Raw genomic sequence first — 19,140 nt, 5'->3', positions numbered from 1 at the left:
GGAGCTCAAAACAAATTGTACTTGCACCCCTTAAAACAGCAACAGAAAAATAACAATGTAGAGCATGGGAAAGGACTAGAGCAGAAAACAACAATGCAAAAGAAGGGTCAGGCATGTACTTTGCAAAGCAACTGGAAGTACTTGGAACATCAACTCTCACATCAAGCTACTGATTCCTTCAGCTGAGATTAAGTAAACTTGCTAAAATACCTCATACATCCTTAACATTTTGAAGACTGTAGTTTTGCAAGCCTAAATTACAGCTCGTATTAAATATTAAGCAGTTCAAATAAGTTAAAATATATTGTTCGAATGAATTACTCATGTGACATTCAATCATGTAAGGTGAAGCTACTGAATTTGACTGCAACCAAAATATACAGAAAAAACTAGCTAAGATCTTACACATCAGCATCATATTGCTCTATCATTTAACAACTGCAGTCTTACTACATAAAATGTTATTCCTCCCTTACAGAAATCTACTGTCTTGAATCCTCTCTCCACAACCCAATATTTCTTACTGTTAGTAACGTTAAATAATCTTCACATACCAGTTGTGAACCATCAGCTTCTGCACAGCCAGTAGTGCATTATAACGAACTTGTTGGTCTTCATGATGCATGTGGTTCATTACCAGCTGTTTACCACCAAGTTGTTCAATCACTCTGAAAGAGAGGAGGGGAGCAGCTTTTTTGACATTACTTCAGCTTCTGGGTAGCTATCCTATCCAACCACTTCACGTTCAAGGTATTAAGAGGTTAAGTCACATAGTAATTATTTTATTAAAAGTATTTATTTACTAACATATAATTTGACATGTTAAAAATGCAGATTTCTCATACTACCTACTGAATTTGGTTTTAAATTTTTAATTTTTTTTTTTTTTTAAAGAATTCACATCAGACTCCTCTGTTTGCTACCTACTGCCTGCTTCCATAAATTTTTAAATAAACAACAATCGAGGAAGGAGCCCTTTTCAGAGAGGGTTATTTGCTTTACCCAACTTGCTAAAGAACTCAATACTGGCTTAAGATGGTTGGCAGGGCACAACACTATTGATTATTATTTAGGAGGAGTTAGTGTCCCCCTCTCCATAAACTGATGATAACCAGGTCGCTCAATTTTTTGCAAGAATAAAGCCCCAATCCAGTCCAGCACTGCCTAATCCAGAAAAAATGCTTGTAATCACACCAACACCTATTAAACAAGCCACCTGGTACTCCTCATAGTGCTTTTGGCCATTCAAACTGTACTGGGGCTATTCTTGCACAAGAAACAGAACTGGCTGCTAAGGTACCATTTCCAGAAAAACAGTATGTTTGAGTTGCATCTTTCAGTATAAGGTTCACCACAGTACTCAGCCATAGCTTTTTAATAGCTATACGAAATCCCACACAAAATACTGAAGAAACCTTGTATCACATGTAATGAAAATACCAAGTCTTATTAAAAAAAAAAAAAAAAAAAAGGAAAGCAGTACACTGCAACCTGAAAAAGTATCACTATCCAGATGACTCTCTACACACAGCATTTTGGTCTGTCATAACAAAGTTTGGAGAGAATTTGCAAGGAATATATAAACTGATTACTCACTGACTTGCATGTTTTTTACATCAGTTCTCTCACAGGTCACTGAGTAATTAAACAACATCCCCTGAAGAGGCTATCATTTGCATTACACTTAACCTGATGCTATCCTGCCATTCTAAGCTTGCATTAGCTATCTGCTTTTATTACTGTTCTTTTCATGGCCGAATTAATGCATTTACTGCTGCACAGTACAATATGTTTTTGTAAACTGCAGAACAGGTATGAAGACATAGCATGAAGATGAAAAAGAGAATTTCTCATTTCATTTTACAACTCAGTCAAAACCACCCTGGAGACCACAGGGAATATTATTTCCTAACAATATTAAAACATTTAAGGATGTTTCATACAGTGGGAATGCACTCAGAAAAATGCAATTGTTTTAAGCTGGAAAATCCTTGCCAGGAATTCAAGAAGTTATTAGTAATGCAACAGATTAAAAAAAAAGTTATGCCTTCCTTAGGCTGCCTCACATTTTTAACCATAAATATAAAACCACTGCACACAAAGACAAGACTATGAAACACAAACAAGAATTTTTTCCTCATTACAGAGCTGACGTAAACACTGAATTTTCAGGAATTGAAATGAGGTAAAAAAAGGCATTAAAGTTCAAAAGCTTCCTTACACTAGGAGCACACTAGAATCAAAATGAAAAGTTAAAATCCTATAATCATAAATGGTAATAGAGTATTTCAGATGGCAGTACATCACTGAAATTATGGCTGAGAATGAAAAGTCAAAGAACAGCATTACCATTTTTGCATAACACTGCCTACTGGTACAAATCACCTCTCAGCCATGTGTTTTAAACCGAAAGGTAAGCAGCTGTGAAGAAGGCTCATGGTGAATGCCATTCCTTCAAGTTCAAAACCTGCTCAAAACACTAGTTTTAGTTCTGTTTTCCCTCTGCTGAACTTCTGCTTACTTTACAGCAGTAATAGAACCCAGTGGGCCAGTTACAGTATGTATCTTCTGCAGGGACTGCGACCCATAACAACAGTGGCAATTCAAACACGTTTCTGGATGCTGAAGAGCCAGATTTTAACATGACCCATTTAAAGGGAGAAAGAAGAAACAGAAGATGAAGTGAGAGCAGTTTAGACTGCTACAGCAAAAAGTATTAATATAAAATCCACACTACATATCTAAAAGCAGACCAAGGTGAAAAAGTGAATGCAATTAAGCTGTTTCTGAATCACGAGCTAAGGAAGGGAATGGCTCTAGGTGTCAATCTCTTGCACGTACAAAACTTAAACCCCATGTTTATGGCATTCAGGTGATCAAAAGTGTTGATCTTACATAGCAGTAACCCTTGGGCCACATGGAAGTTGTACTGGAGGCTGATGTTTAGTCTGCATTTATTTTCAGTGACATCAAACACCAATGTTGTACTTTATTTCTGCAGTTATATTCCCAGAAAGTGCATGTTGGTGAGCCTCATTAGAAGCCCACAGTGCTACTGCCTTGAGAATTCAGTCCACAACATGCAGTTTTAAAAGCAAGTTAAAATTATTTAAACTGACAACATTAAAGAACAGCCAAGCAAAAATACAGTATTTAGTTTAACAAACACTTTCTTTCATCAAAGGGAAAGGTTAGCCAGAACTGTAACTCTAGGTCCCTGCTGTGCACAGCAGGTAAACTCAAGTTTTAGGTTCTGCAACCTTCAAAGGCTGAAGGACGATCCAATTAAGAGTTAAGGATAAGCACTTAAAGGAAACAAAAATATTTAAGACATCTGAAATCTCTTATTCTTCTAAACCAACAAATAATGTCCATTTTCAAAGTGAGTCATACAATGAGAGCGTGACATGCCAACCAGGCATGAGAGCAGTAAAACAGCTATATATCAAAACACATCATGGTAAGAAAGAGACTATTACATGGGAAGTGACACACAGTCCTTAGGTAATTTAAGCTTTTAGTCCTAAAATTGCTTAGGTCATACTTAGTAAGTATCCACTGGACTTCAAAGGAAATTCTTTAAAAGACAGACAGACACATTTTAGTTTGTCCATCAGAACAGAAAGCTAAATAAGCCAAGTCCATAAGCAGAAAGCATCTGAAGTATTAGAATTTGATACAAGAATGTGTGTTAGAATAATATCTGGGCACTTGTTATTTGCTAATGACCATTCCTTTTGAAAGTTGATGCACTTCTGAATAGGTTTAACAGCCTAGGAGGTGAGCAGAGTTGGGGTCCCACCAGCAGTACATCTTCTCAACAGGTACTGTTTATTCACTCATCTGACTTCATAGCTTTGGTCCGGCCACTGCATGGCCGTACTGGCCCAAGCATTATGCCACATTTGGGTAGATGTGTGCAAGCTGTTTAAAGATTATGACAAAAGCCTAAAAAATGGTTTCAGACAAACGGCAGCTCAAAGCAGGAGCAACCACTATTAGTCCTTCAGCTTTGCCACTTGCAGACAGCAGTGTGAGTTGCCATCTTATTGGAGAATACCTTTGCCTCTCCTCCAAATACCAGTCGTCATAAATCTCTTTTGGAAGACACATGAACTACTTAGCAAATCCACAGCACTGCTCAGTACAAGTGGTACACCCTAAACACCTCTGACCTTTCTTAGTGGACCTAGAAAACAGTTAGTTAATAATCAGTTAATTAATAATCTAAAAACATCTTCGGTTCAAGTTGCTTACAAGACTACAAGGGCCGAGAGCCTTTCTAAAGCGAACAAATCTTTCTAGCAAATCTTTCTAACATATATACAGCATTAAGTTTCTGTCTGTTGTTTGTGATTCTACTACAAGATAGCAGTCTGCACAAGAAGTGTTCATGAAATTCCCAACAAGCCTAGAAGACCATTCTTATCTTCCCCATTAAAACCTATGCAGAAACCAGACACAGACCACTACTTTGCTACCAAAATTAAGTCACATGTCCCTTTGGTTTCTGCAGGAATCATGCTCATTAGTCACCCAAAGGGCCCTTCCTGGTTCAGTAGTCTCTCTACCTTAGAGATGCAATTATGCAGCAAACAAACATCTTCGCTCACAGGTTTTTAAAACAAAACAAAGCAAGAAAACATAGCAATGTCTGTCTATATATTTTTATAGGAATTCAGGTTTAAAATAAACATTAACACTTTCAAGAAAACGTGTACCTGTGTAGCTAAAAGAAAACATGCTAAAATAGAAGAGCGATAACTAAATCTGTGCTAACATCACTGAAATTACAATAGCAATTGTTTGTGAGAAAAAACTTGTCTCTACAGTCTTAAGTCACAAAATAGACTTAAGCATTGTTGAAATAGTCCATCCCTACTGTAAGTCCAATAATTACAATCCCAAAGTTGTAACAGAGGATAAAAATGATATGTTGATTAAATTCTTGGTAGCTCTTCTAATTTCTTCTGCCACATGTCTTCTGCTTTAGTCCAAACAATGTACTGAAGATTTCTTTAGACATAGATTCCCTTCACTGTTAAGGGGCACTGCAATACATTAAGTCAAAGATCTAGTTTGTATTTTCTCACCTTCCCAGTGAATTAAACTTAAGCATAGCCTGCAATCCCTATGTGTATATTTTTATATAAACAAGAAAAAAAGCCACAGGCAAAGCACATACTCTAGCTAGTCTCTTGAGTAACAGCATATTAGCATTTTTCTTACCGTTTCCCACGGGGATAGTGTCGTACGTATTCTCCCACATCATGAGCAGCTACAGCCAGCACTTGTGGGTCATCAGAAACCTCCAGAAGTTTTGTCAGGATTCTAGGAAAGGATTTGAAACAATCAAGTCCCAGGTTTTGGTTTGGGGTTTTTTGTTTTGGTTTGGGTTTTCTTCACTGTTGTTTTTTTTAAATCACTAATAACTTAAAATACCAAAGCCTGTAACAATAAAAATGCATTAGAAGTCACCCTGTCATGGTTCAGCCCCAGCCAGCAGCTGGGCACCAGGCAGCCGCTTGCTCACCCCTCCCCAGCAGGATGGGGAGGAGAATGGGCAAAGGTGAACCCCATGGGTTGGGATAAGGACAGTTCACTGAGACAGCAAAGGGAGGGGGAAATAACAGCAGCAGTACTGATAACGGAATATACACAATGAGTGATAGATAACACAAGGCAACTTACCAACCCGACAACCAACTGCATGCTCAGCCCACCCTCAGACCATCCCAGAGCTGCATCAAGCCACCCATCCCCAACTAGCCCCCTTTTATGGGAGCATGACGTCACATGGTATGGAACAGCCCCCTGGCCAGCTTGGCTCACCTGTCCTGGCTCCTTGTGAAAATTAACTCTATCCTCGCCAGAACCAGGACACACCCAAACAGCAAAGCTAGAATAGAATTTTCCCAACATGCAGTTGCGTTTAAAACAATGGAGATCTTGCCCTAATTAACAGAATTATTAAAAGCCTTCACTAGAGGGAGTTCAATGAGCCACACCTACAAATACCTATAACCAAGGTTTACAAATGTCTCCATTTTTATACATTGGCTTCAAGACCAACAGTTTTGAGTTCAAGATAAGCTGTATTAACCAAACATATAAATATTTCTAAACTGAGATGGGGTGGAACACAAGCACAATGCCTACACAAGGCCAACAGATGATGCTGCTTCTGTTATACAAGAGCCCCCAGTCATGCTTGCACACTGTTCCCAGCTCCTGCACTCAGGATCCTGCACTATGGATTCAGAAAGCGCTAAGGCCACACTGCTCGCAACGAAGCAAGGGGGGTTTGACAAGCCTGGTATCTATCAGCCTTTCCCCAACTCTATTCCTCCCCTCATCTTACAACAGTAGCCTTGCTCAATGCAGCATAGGACAAAAGGGACAGAAATTTACGCAGAACACTGTTATATAGAGTCATTTAAAAATTACAAAGCATCCTAGCAGTTGAGAACAAAGCAGCACACCGAGTTCTTTGGTCTGTGCAACTTTGAACTTTTCTCGGTTCAAGACCGTCAACTTTATCTCAGAAACATCACTTGTTCAGTCAACTGTTGTAGTCTAAAAAGCAGTTCTGTTCTGACTCAAAGACAGAGATGATGAAAACTATACCTTGTAATTGACTCCAATCTCATATATTAGTTATTTTGTTAGCATGAACAATACACATATTGTTCAATACACAGTTGAAAGAATTAGAAAACAGTTTCTCAGCTCTTAATATTGTCTGCATTTTTGAATTAAGTAATTTAATCAGTTTTAGTGGAAAACGGCTACCAGTAACACTGTTTTTCCCCCCTCCTTATTACTGACTGGAAAAGTGACACAGATATGAAGGCTGGCACTAACAGTAAGTTAAAAGGTAAAACATACAGATCACTGGAAAATTAGATTCATCTACAGTTAGTGAGATGACAAATGTGTTCTAAGCACAGAAAAGTTAGTAACAAGCTGAAATAGTTAGGTTAAAAATTCAATTGGAATTGAAAAAAGAACATTCTGGTAAAATTAACTTAGCACAGCCACTGCCTTCCTAGAGGCCAAAAAGTGAAAGATGAAGCACTTTTCATTTTAAAGAACTCCTAATCTGGACAGGAAGTAGAAGCAGAAACTTGAACCATAACACTAGTCAGAAGAGACTGAAGATCCATACAATTATGTTGAACAAAATACAAGTCCAGTATCACTTCCTCAAGTCATCAATACTGGCGGAAAGCAGGAAAAAAAGTAAGTTTAACACAGCAAACTTAACTATGTTAGAGTTAGAAAACAAGTAAGCTGGCAGACAGGGGCAAATAAAATTATGTGGCTTGAAGCAAGAAAGGATTGTCTGTCAGATGCCTTACAACACAAAAGAGAAGTTCTGAGGTGCAAGAATCTTTCCACCACACTGGAGGAGGAGAAGCTGGTTTTGTGTGGAGGGTTTTTTTGTTTGGTTTTGGGGTGAGGCTTTTTGTTTGGTTGGTTTTGGGGGGGTTTTGTTGTTGGTTTTTTAAAGGAACCATTGTAGATCACTGTCTTTGTGGCAGCACAAGCACAATAAATTTACTGAGCAGTCCCAGAACCAGAAGAGATGAATACAGCAAAAAAACATTGCAATTGCTACAGGAAATAGTAACCCTCAACATCAACGGCAGTTGGTAGCATCTAAAATTTTTAAGTCTATAATCCTACATACTCAGCAATATGCCCTCAGGGAGGAATTTATCAGACTTGTTTTGGTGAGGTTCAGGGCAGACTGAAATGCACATAAAGCTCAGGATCAGCTTGCTCTTAACATGCTTTCTAACATCTCACATGCTCCATTCAACCTCCTGACTTCTGTTAGGTCTGGCACTTATTAGCAAATACTGAGCAGGAAGAACACCACGTATTATCAGTTTATGACAGTGCAGTTAAACAACTAAGAGCTCCTACCAGCTACTTAAGGCCTAAACATCTTTTGAGTACCTACTTTCAGAAACGAGCAAGTCCTTGACCCCAAAAGGAAAGATGAGCTCCAGCTTCACTTCACCTAACAATCTATATACACCAAAACACAGTCCCAAGACAAAATAGACAGACTGCAACATGATGCAGCAAGTCAGATCTTCCATGGAAGAGTACCACTACAGTCAACCCTCAAGTAGTAATCAACTCCTTTCTTGACTCAGATCAACAACGCACAACACAAAACTAAGACTAAGGTATGGTAAAACCATTTTAATTGCATCAATTAGTATAGCTGTTTTTCAAGCGAAAGCATTAAAAGAGTCAATGGCACAAATTTGCATGCAAGTTAAGCTAGAGATATTCCATCTATCTTCATCATCAATACATTTTGACCAGTAAAGCAAATAATTTTGCTTTTGAACAAAACAGACAATACATGGGTAAGGACCATACATTCTAAAAATAGCAAGATGTTCTGACTTGCTTTCATTCTAGACATTACTTCGTGTTGAAATGTAAAACCTGTATTAGATATAGGTTCAGTTAAACACAGAAAATATTAAAGAATTATGTGATTCAAGACTTGAAAACTTACTTGAGTAGTTCATAATTCTTCTCATTTAGTCTTACAGCATTCTCCCGCCAAAACTTCTCGGACTTGTGTACAGGACTCCACTCCAGTCTTCCTGACTTGAGCTCAGAACTGTACTCATCGAACGAGCTACAACGCAAAAGACCTAAATGAAATACTGGCTAAGTTTCTATGCACACAGTTTGAACCACGTGCCCAGGGGCCTGTCCCTAGGAAGACAAAGCTGGAGCACAACTTGCTATGATACATTTGGAAGTCAGTTCTCTGCAGAGCATGAGAGCTCTTCCCTGTCTCAGAGTTCAACACTTTAAAAATAAGGAAAGGCACAATAAGGCAAGAGAAAAAATTGTTTTAAAACATACCCCTCCATCCACCCCAAAACACAATTCCTGAAGGAAGAAAAAAAGAAAAAATAAGGAAAAACCCAAGCCACACAACCACAGCACTTGGGAATTTAGTTGGCTATTTTGCCCGTTTTCTAGGTTTTAACTTCCCCAACCAAGAATCCCAGTCCTTGCCTTTCATCCAATTAAACCTTTGACATGAACTACAATATGCAGTTCAATTTATGCACAACAGCAAGAATTAGGTAAACGCTAGCAAAAACTTGAGTTAATCTGGACAGCAAGATGTTAATTCTAATCAAGTAGTCTTCACCTTAGATTAGAACTCCTATAAGATTCCTCTGAAATCCTTTAACTAAGTTACGAAGATCACATATCGAAAAGTGAAGATTTATTTTCTCTTCAGCCTGTAAATACTCACTTAGAATAGGAAACTTTTACGTACAACCAGCACTTCTGTACACTCATCAACTAGCATTTGTGTGTCATAATTCTGTGTCTTATTTAGCCTTAAAAAAGAGTTTTACAAATGTTTATATAATTGCATTTTTTTAATTGCACACTGTAAAGCATACCTAAGGTCTTGCACGCTTTCACCAAGCTTGTCCAGTAGAAATTTGATATCTTCACTTATGTCTTCATCATCATATTTCTGCTGATCCAAATTCTCTAGCTGCTTTAAAACTTTACACTGAATCATGGCAAGAGCATATTCTTGGCGAGTCTCTCTCTCGGTTGATTTCTCTAACAAATTCTAGGGAAGTAAAAATTGATTTATTTTGTTTGGTTGAAGAACAGACTACTTTGAAACAAAGTGATATTTTTAAGAAATTCTTATTGGCCCTTTTTAATTTAGTAAGTGACAGAATTGACCACTTCCCGAAATAATCTTTCCAAAGTAGTAACGTATGAGTCTACCACATGGTGGCTGCTTTGCACCTATATTTAGTAGCATAAATTGCCTAGGACTGACTTTACTACACAGGAGAGTATTTGTATCTGTCACTACAGCAGATGAAGAGGAACTTTAAAAAAAGGCCCTGTCTTGCAAGGTATAAGTAACATAACCATATGCAACCATACATGCTTCAGTATTAGAAAGTCATTTACCTGCTTTGATCATTTCCCACGTCATCAAATCAGGCTGACTACAAAAACTATTCAAAGAAGGGCAGGCTTATATCCCAAATGCTAAAGTCTCTGCCATAAACAACTACTTTTATCTGGGATTATCATTTTAGCTTTCTGTGCAGCAATGGCATAAAGCAATAAAGTTGTAAAAAAAAAACCCAACCAAAAACCCTGAAGTCATCTTTCCAACTTAAGAGACAATCAGCTTTTTCTGAATTTGGGAATATTCCAACTAGACATTTTTATTCAAGCAGAAGCTTGTTGGCAAGACTGGAATTACAAGCACAGAGTGTAATAGTCAAGTTCTAAAGTCATTTATTAATTAAGTTTCTACTCAATTTAAGCAGCTTCTAGCCACCTGCACTTTTTGATAAAGCTCTGAAAACATTAATTCCATATAAAAGACAAAGTCCTTAACAAACACAACATGTGTTCATATAAATAAGCCTTAACATCTACCAGAAATAAGCAATGAAACCATATACAAAGAATTTGACTGCACCACTCTCATTCATGTCATAGGACAATTACTCTTCAGGTTTCTAAGATATGAGACATCATATTAGTTAGTAAGGCAGAACGCTGCAAATAAATGTTAAAACTTGCATACTGAAAATAAGTCATGTTACTGCTTTTAACGGCCACATACAATTAGCTTTAATGTGTTAAAAAACCCTGTTTCTATTTCAGTAACAGCACTGGGAAGTAAAAGCTAATTTACAGAAAATAATGCTAAATTACTTAAGAATTTAAAGTGCTAAAGAAAGCAAAAGAACAAATAATGAATCTTAAAAGACAAAAGTCAACAAGTTCAAGGAGCAATGTAGATAAAGTTTCCAAAGAACTCCTAGTTCCAAGAATTATAGGCAGATGTGGAAGCTATTCCAAATATTATCACCTATCTAATACCATAAGGAGATATTCAAGCTCTTTACAGTGAAATTGAAAGGATATGTTAGAAAAGTACAAACAGGAACACATGACTAAATAGAATAGATCAGTAAACTACTCAGTGATAAATCTTAAGGCACAAAATGAGTTACAGGTGGGAAACAGACATAAAAGACAATAAAATTATGAAAAATGAGGAAAAACATTTTAATGGTAAAGAGAGAAAGTAACTGATTCAAAGTAGACTGAAGTAGTCAATACCTGTTGCTTTATAGAAAAAAAAAATACATTACAGTTACATACATCAGGCAATTAACTTGCCAAAGAGGTGAAACAGGTCGAAATAGGCAAAACTGCGTAGTAGAGAAGACGTATGCAAGTTGTCAAGACTCACGGCATACCTTCAGTAATGCACAGACAGTAGGGATGATTTGGGGCATCATCAAGCCTAGTGCTTCATGCAATTTGTCTATATATATTCCCCCCCCGCCCCCCGTAAACTGATACTGTGGCCTCTCACATAGGAAAAGGGCTATTTTGCCTCTGCTACCTATTTCAATTTTGCTTCAGAACTCACAGCTCGGATGTCTAATTTCTAATCTATTATTTCCTGGCTGCCAGTTTATAACCTCATTTTCATGCCAACACTAGTCTTTAATGTTGGAGAAAGAAACAGCTAAGTTAATTTCCCCAAAGTCTGTAACAGAACCATCTTACTCTTTCTTAGCCTTTATTTATTAGAAGAACTTGGCTTCATTTTTGTCTCCTCTTGCAAAACACACTAAATCTAAGAACTCACAATTCTTTCTCCTACTTTTTATGACCTTAGAATTGGAAGAAAATGAATATAAACTGCTGAGCCCCCCAACTTTTTTTTTTTTTCCCCAAGCTGTCTTGCTGTCCCTGCTTAATCCTAATAATAGGATCCTAAGGAATACTAGAACACCTACAGAGGTCTACATAGTAAGAATAGCCCCTATTAAATACCTCACGCCACTGACCTCCTTCAGCAGGATAAATATCATAAGAATATGATCTACCTTATCCAGAAATTTTTAAAAATAGCAGATGCTTTTGGCTAGAGAGACCATTTAAGTTACAGCATAAATGCCGTCAAACAGCTTATTATTGCTCATCTGCAAGTCAGTTAGCAACAATTCCCCTCTTCCCATCCTAATTTACTTGCAACAGCTACTAGTGGAACACAATCAGTACCCAAGAAAACTGTTCCATGATCTATATCTCCTATTCAGGATATAAGTCCTGTTTTAAAACAGCATTAGAAGTTGTTATAGCACTCCTGTATCACATACAAGACACTTGGCAAGCACGCACATAAGACTATGTGCACATGCACAATCAGCACCCATGAACACAAATTGGTACTCTCACAATGAAAACATCAAGCCTAGGTGCTCAGTTATTCCAAATTATCTTAAATAGGACCAGTGATTTTCAGTTAACGTGGACACAGTAAGTCAACTAATAACTCTTACATGGATATCCTCGTTCATCTTGACAGAGCCATCAAGAAAACATTTTTGGACTAGTAGATAAAAATAATTTCTAAGTCAGTCAGTTGGACAGATACGCATTCAAAATAGTATTTTTTAATTAAAGCTTCATAAAGCAAAATTTATCAGGTATTAGTAACTCCATTGTTTTATATTACTAGTAGAAAAAAAAATCTTGACCTAAAGAAGAGAAATCACTAATGACCATGTTAATATAGTGGGTTTTTTAGTTAACCTTATTTTAAGAAGACATTGAATAGCAGACATCTGTTACCTGTAGTAGCGTGTTTATTACCTGTAGCAAAATTCAGGTTTAAAAAAAAAAAAAAGGAGAGATGCACAGTGCAATTGCAGTCAGCAGACACTTACCCGAAATGCTGCAAGGATGATTCTAGTTACTTTCTCTTTGACAGATTCCTGAAGAATATCTGACAGCACTGGAACAATATTATACCGACGGAGATATTCACACATTTGAGGGCTAAATGCCAGCAGCCACACACAGAAAATCATCTGATACTGGAGCTGGAAGCCGCATTTGTTGCTCAAGACTCCCATGATACTGAAAAATTAACATAGTATACATTTGATTTTTAAATAAAGACTGCATGTATTGTACTGCTGCACCCTGAAACATTAAAAGAAATGGTTAACAGGAACTTATTGGAAAGAGCTGCTGAGGGTGAGTATACTACACACGCTTCACAGTATCCTGCACCAGTATTTATCATTGTACAAGCAGCTTGTTCAGAAAACCATCTTTTAAAGATACAGTTATTTCCTCCTTAGCCTTACAGCTATAAAGCAGCTTTTCCCATGTGAACTGATGTGGTACTGTATCCATCTTCAGGTTCACTGAGACTCTTTTGCTAGTGGCATGTTTAGAGCACGATTTGTCATTCTAGGAGAAAGAGAAACATATAGCTATTCCATCAGAGTCAAGAAAGAGAAGGAGTAAACAGACAGAACAAAATTACACAAATTGAACTTGTTTCCTTAATTGTATGTCTCCATAGGACTGCCCAAGATGAACTGAAATAGTCATTATTTAACAAGTGAGTTCTCATGAAACAGCTTATAGATATAACACATCACAGATATACAAAGCCCTGCTAGAAAAGAAATAATATCACAAGATCTCCAAGAAGAAATCATACAAAAACTTTGTTCAGCTGAAGTTTTGAAAATTTAATAAGCAATTTACAAGTCCATTAAAAAAAAAAAATAGCCAAATTTAATAAAAAAAAAGATAACAAAACAACAGAAAATAAACCAAACTACTTTCAAGATCGTTGCTATCAAAATTAAGACAAATTCAAATTTGTTGAAATGCAGGTTTATTGTAATGCTTTAACAGCTTATTAAACAGCTTCCTTGGTGAAAAAGTTTGTTTCAATAGCCTTGTCTTGACAGACACAAACATCTTTTGAACTCTCACTTCATTGGCAACTTTGACTTTTCTCCATTTCAGAGTACAAGGGTATTTTTTCTTAAAGTGCAAATTGTATAGCCACCATCCCCAATAGAGGCACGTATGACAGAAAGTTATTTTTAGACAGGTATTTTTTAAATAATATGAGTGACAACATCCTAGCCTCATGCAAAGCTATTTGTGAAGAAAATCTGGATAAAAGAATGACTACTTGAAGTCATACGTGTGGAAAAAAAATTGAGCTTAGCTCCAGAACATGTTTCTCCTTTCACTAATATTTTCAGACTGAACAACTCCAAACTGAAAGACAAGAAAGATTTGCAGAAACTCATTTTGTTAGTCCGTGTTCTATTCAGTGAAAACCAGAGCATCTTCAGCTGAAGACAAATGGCTGTATTCCCCTTCAGATATTTATTTAAGCAGTTTTTAATGAAGAACAAAGTAGCATTAGAGCCTCAACATTGGTACCTATATCTGCAAGTTCAATTTGCCTGTTTGACTGTATTAATGTTTGAAAACAAATAGGTTTTGTACTCAAACAGAGCAGCTCTCTTTTGCAAGAGACTTCTATTCCAAAAGAGGTCACTGGGGAGCATGTTATTTTAAGTGCAAGTATATCCATATAAATTGAAATAAATGCTCACCAATTTACTCCATCTGCTTCTACCCACGCAAAGCGATATTCATTGACCCTGAGCATCAGCTGCAGACATCCAGCAACACATTGTACATACTGGGAACTCTGGGTGAAAAGAAGAACACATCACTTCTTACAAGAAGAACTATGCAGTAAGTGCTGAAGTTCAGTTTTCCAAACTAGGCTTTACTAGTTTTTACTGGCATACTTCAACACACATTTCTTCACCAATGCTTCTGAGTTAAACAGGCTCACCCTTATGAAAAAAAAAATAAATTCTCCCTTTAAAAAAAAAATCTCACAAGAAGAGGGGGAAAGCAAAATATAAATAGAGAAGAGTTTTGAATAGGAAAGAAGTGTTATGCAAGTGATACCATTTTACATTACCCTAATGGATTTTTATAGCCCATTTGAACATGCCTTCTTTCAGCATCTATGAATGAAGGCTGTTTTCTGTTTGATTATACTGCCAGAGCCCTTTCACCCACAGAGTCAATTGTTACTCTATTGAGCAAACCCTGGGGAAATAAAGCAGCAAACTGGTTACCAAACTTGAAGAAGTTTGCTAGAGGTCATTATAGAAATGGGATTTCTGGGCTCAGGTTTTTCCCATTCCCCAACTTAAACTAGCAGTGGTGTCATTACAATTGTATATTTTCCTATGCGTGTGCCACACAATAGGTACCATGCTTATCATAATGAGATGTATATTTATATAAAAAATACTATTAGAAAAATGAGTATGCAAAATCATCCACAAAGTTTAGCTTAGCATTTTAATTCTTTCTTCTTTTCATTAAAAGCTTAGCACAGTATACTGTGCTAAGAAAAGAATAACAAGGCTAAAAAACTTTATCAGGAAAACGCCAAGAGATGCACCACTGAATTCTATTTTCATTCATTTCATTTCCTATATGAACAGGCACAAAGACAGAATCATTAAACAGCTTTTCATCTCTAAAAGCATGTATTTTCTGTGTAACTGCTCAGAAGGGCTGCAGTTCAAAAATTGGTTTTGGCCAATTCATTGTCCCTTCTGCTACAGCAGCAGAAAGACCCCAAAGTACAGCAGAAGTAGTTTTTTTTTTTTTTCCTCCTCTTTTGCTCATCTTCTGGCATTATCCTTACTAATACTCAGATACGGTGTTGATAAAATGTTGGGGTGGGTTTTTTTTTTCCCTCCCAAAGCCTTTTTCTTTGCTGAGTGCCTTGAAAGTCTTACGGTAGATCACTCACATAATACAAGGTCAAACCTTTCAAACATTTAACGGATGAAAGAAGTCAGGCAATCCCATATTAACATAAAAGAGAAGAGACAATAAGCAGTATTTAAAATAAAGATGAATTAACCCTGTGTCTCTCATCAGAGATTACGACCTTTATGTAAAAACCGAGTCTGAACATCTAGGCCCAAATTATTATACAGAAAGTTCATCTCCCTGGGTAGGTATTCACTCTCACACACCATGCGAGTAAAACAGCTATGCATACACAGACAGCCCTCCCCCTCCAAATAATGTATTAACTTATCTGCACCACCAACCTGTGTACTACTGAACTTGGGAGTTTTCTTTTTAAAGAGTCTGTCATAAAAGCATTCTCTTCGCACACTATTATAATTGAAATTTCGTAATAAATCCCAGCCTTCATTTCCTGTGTAAAATGCTACAGCTACATCTCTAATTTAATCTGAAATAAATTAGTTAGGACTGGCTTGAAAATCCTGTACAAGCTAGATCTGAAATCAGAACACTAACAAAGTCAAGACAATACTTAACTAACTTAATTATCCTAGAATATATTTGCACTATCAGTTCTGTTCCTTTGGGGCCCTGCAGTGGTACAGTACATCCATGCAGTGCTACAGGACAATGAATAAAGATTTCCAAGCACATTAGGAGAGCTCGCAGCTCTATAACGAGTGGTGATGCATGCTGTAGAACTATTTACTCTTTTAAATCTATATGACCAAGGGCTGTCAGCCTAACAAAACCCAACAGTATGACACACAGAACTGCATATGAAATATTGAAATACTTCAACTTCTATGCTCAGGCCCTTAATTTTACCCCCTATCCATGGTCATGCATAGCAGTCTTTCATCTTTTCTATTTTAAACCCCAGTCAGGTGGTACTTTAAGAGACTTTTCTCTACAGGAAGCTAACACTTTAAAGCGATGACAATATTTAGAAGAAAAACAAATTTCAGGTCCATATTTAAATCTTCTGAAAAACTGTGAACACTTTCAGGTTGCAAAAGGAACAAAAGACTGAACTGAATTCTACTCCACGTTCAAAAGCTACGATAAACCACCTTGTTGTGCCACAACAAAAACAGAAAATCGTTATGATGATCACTTGCATTTGCTATACTGTCGCAGTTCATCTCCAAGCTCAACAGCCATTATAACTACATGAAATTCAGTATAAATACTGATGCGAAAAGGACAATCCATTTTCCCCTAAATTCAAGCTATTCAAACATGAAAATCCTACAGCTTCGAAAGCACTCCTGTAATTTCACACTACAGAGGTTGAGGGGCAATGTTAGCTTTACTATCTGACATGCCCTTTCTAAGTTCTGCACATCGCAAAAGCCAAAAGCTTCTTAGTCTCAGCCTTCTTCTACAAGTCTAATCGTTCAGTGCTAAACAGTATTGTTTCAAGTATTAAATTAATTGCATATCATTCTTTCAAGATTTAACAAAGAGAATACTAGATACATCTACAGTTTTAACAACCCAAACCAACTGGTAGAATACATACTTCCACTGCCAGCATTTTCTGTGAAATCAGTGTTTTAAAAATACTTTTGTTTCTTGGCGCCATCACCTGGCACTCTGGTGTTGTACAGTTCTGATTCCAAGTACACCAGAACAGCTCTGCGCCTTAATCCGAACAGCGGATATCACCTGCCTAAAACAGCAAATTGACAGATTTCAAAGATAAACTCACATCACTTGTGGAGACTGCTCCTGCTTCCACAGAACCTCCTGTACCACGCAGTTTCTAGAGAAAAAAAAAAAAAAAAAAAAAGTTTAAAATCAGAGTTGTCCTTCACCCTTACAGAACAGTTGTTACCAAGTTTCTTTCAATTCTCCCATCCCTCTAGTCATAAAAAGATTAAGAACTTATTAGAGACAATATATTATGATAATATATTAAGCAAGAAAAGTATTTATTTCCCACACGCACCATGTCTAAAAGAATATGCTTAGAGCTGATCCTGGTATATTAAGATTTAATTTTACTTATTAAGTGTGGATTTACTTAAGACTTTTATCCATCCTTATCTTAAAATTTGAAAAATGTTCTCTTGAATCTTTCTGAAGGAAATTCCAACTTTAAGATTCTTCTTCCAGAGAAAAAAATAAAACTCCTTTTTTCCTTTTGGAAAGCTATGAAAAAATATACCATTACTAAAGCTACTGAATATCTGTCTGCTCTCCAGAATCCACTTCTGCTACAACACTGCCTTAGAGAATGACAAATCTCTGGGTTTTTAAAAGGTTTGAAAGGAAAATCTCAAAAAATTAACACAACAGAGAACAATTTGTCTTTGAAGGACAAAGCAGCAGTAAGCAGTTCATACTGAGCTAATGCCATAAAAAATACTGTCCAAATAAGTCAGGATTTATTTAGTATCAAGAGATGGGACTAAAAATAAAAGCTTTGTACTACAGTAAACTGGAAAAAAATTTTGATATTCACTTCCTGCTGCCATGTGATTTTTATTCCCAGCAAAAAGCTCTGAGCAACAAAACAATACAGGGAGACAAAAACCCCTCATCACATGTTTCCTCAGCATCCAGAAGAAAATCAATGTTAACCAACAGAAGAGGCAAAAAGCCTTAGAAAATAAGCCTTAGAAAATATAAAATACTAAGTTTAAAACTATGTGTTTGAATAAAGGATATTTATTTTATTTTAAAATGACAAAGTAAAATTTCATGTTAAAAAAAGAAAACCAAAAAGATACTTTTTGCACATCTATGTAGTCATAGTCCTGAAAAAAAGTTTCCAAAGTCATTGTAATGTTTAAAAAGAAGTAGCTTTTTACCTGTGAACTGAGCTGAGTTTTAATCCAGTTGAAATAGTAATTCAGGTCACTGCCTTCCATGAGTTCCCTCCCCCATGCAGCCAATTTGGCAATAATTCTTGCTGCCTGAAAATGAATGCAATAAACAGATTTTTTGAAACGAAGCAATTTCAGGATTCAGTAAGAAGTCCTATAAGCTCTGCAAACCAAGTTTATGTAAAAGATGGCCCCTTACAGAAATCTACCTGTTTTCTAACTAGGTGACTTTTCATGCCTAGTAATTTTGTTTCTTCAGCTTTTTGCTGCTTCTACTTCCTAGTAACTGGTATATTTTCACAATTTATCAGACACCTGTAGCTGATGAAGTTCACAAGGCATCAATGAAGAACTCGGGGGCACGGGGGGGGAACACGACAGCAATCAATGGGCTACTGCTGTAGGATACCATTACATTCAGAAATCCATCAACAGTAAGACACTTAATGGCCTAACACATACATGAGCAGACTTACTTTAAGCAACTACAGCATATGCCAACACAAACAACTGCAAAGTATTAGATTTTTGTACTTAAACTGAAGCAAAAAGAGCGAAAAACCAAAAGGGAAGGTAG

At 36.7% G+C, this 19,140-nt stretch overlaps 1 protein-coding gene across 3 annotated transcripts in view; it reads right to left on the bottom strand.

The window, feature by feature from the left end:
- The window catches only part of ATP6V1H (ATPase H+ transporting V1 subunit H), a 48,085-nt gene that overhangs the window by 10,367 nt on the left and 18,578 nt on the right, over positions 1–19,140 (bottom strand). For all 3 annotated transcript variants that reach the window (XM_075744099.1, XM_075744101.1, XM_075744100.1), the window contains 8 exons: positions 18,549–18,653; positions 17,444–17,497; positions 14,496–14,593; positions 12,789–12,981; positions 9,459–9,637; positions 8,543–8,668; positions 5,230–5,331; positions 555–668 (listed from right to left, as the gene is read on the bottom strand). In XM_075744099.1, coding sequence (XP_075600214.1) covers positions 555–668; positions 5,230–5,331; positions 8,543–8,668; positions 9,459–9,637; positions 12,789–12,981; positions 14,496–14,593; positions 17,444–17,497; positions 18,549–18,653 — 971 coding nt within the window. The remainder of the gene's footprint in view (positions 1–554; positions 669–5,229; positions 5,332–8,542; positions 8,669–9,458; positions 9,638–12,788; positions 12,982–14,495; positions 14,594–17,443; positions 17,498–18,548; positions 18,654–19,140) is intronic.

Source organism: Balearica regulorum, chromosome 2 (genome assembly GCF_011004875.1).
Source record: "Balearica regulorum gibbericeps isolate bBalReg1 chromosome 2, bBalReg1.pri, whole genome shotgun sequence".
Classification (NCBI taxonomy): Eukaryota; Metazoa; Chordata; class Aves; order Gruiformes; family Gruidae; genus Balearica; species Balearica regulorum.
The sequence above is the reverse complement of the archived record's forward strand: the minus strand, read 5'-3'. Positions and strand labels throughout refer to the sequence as shown.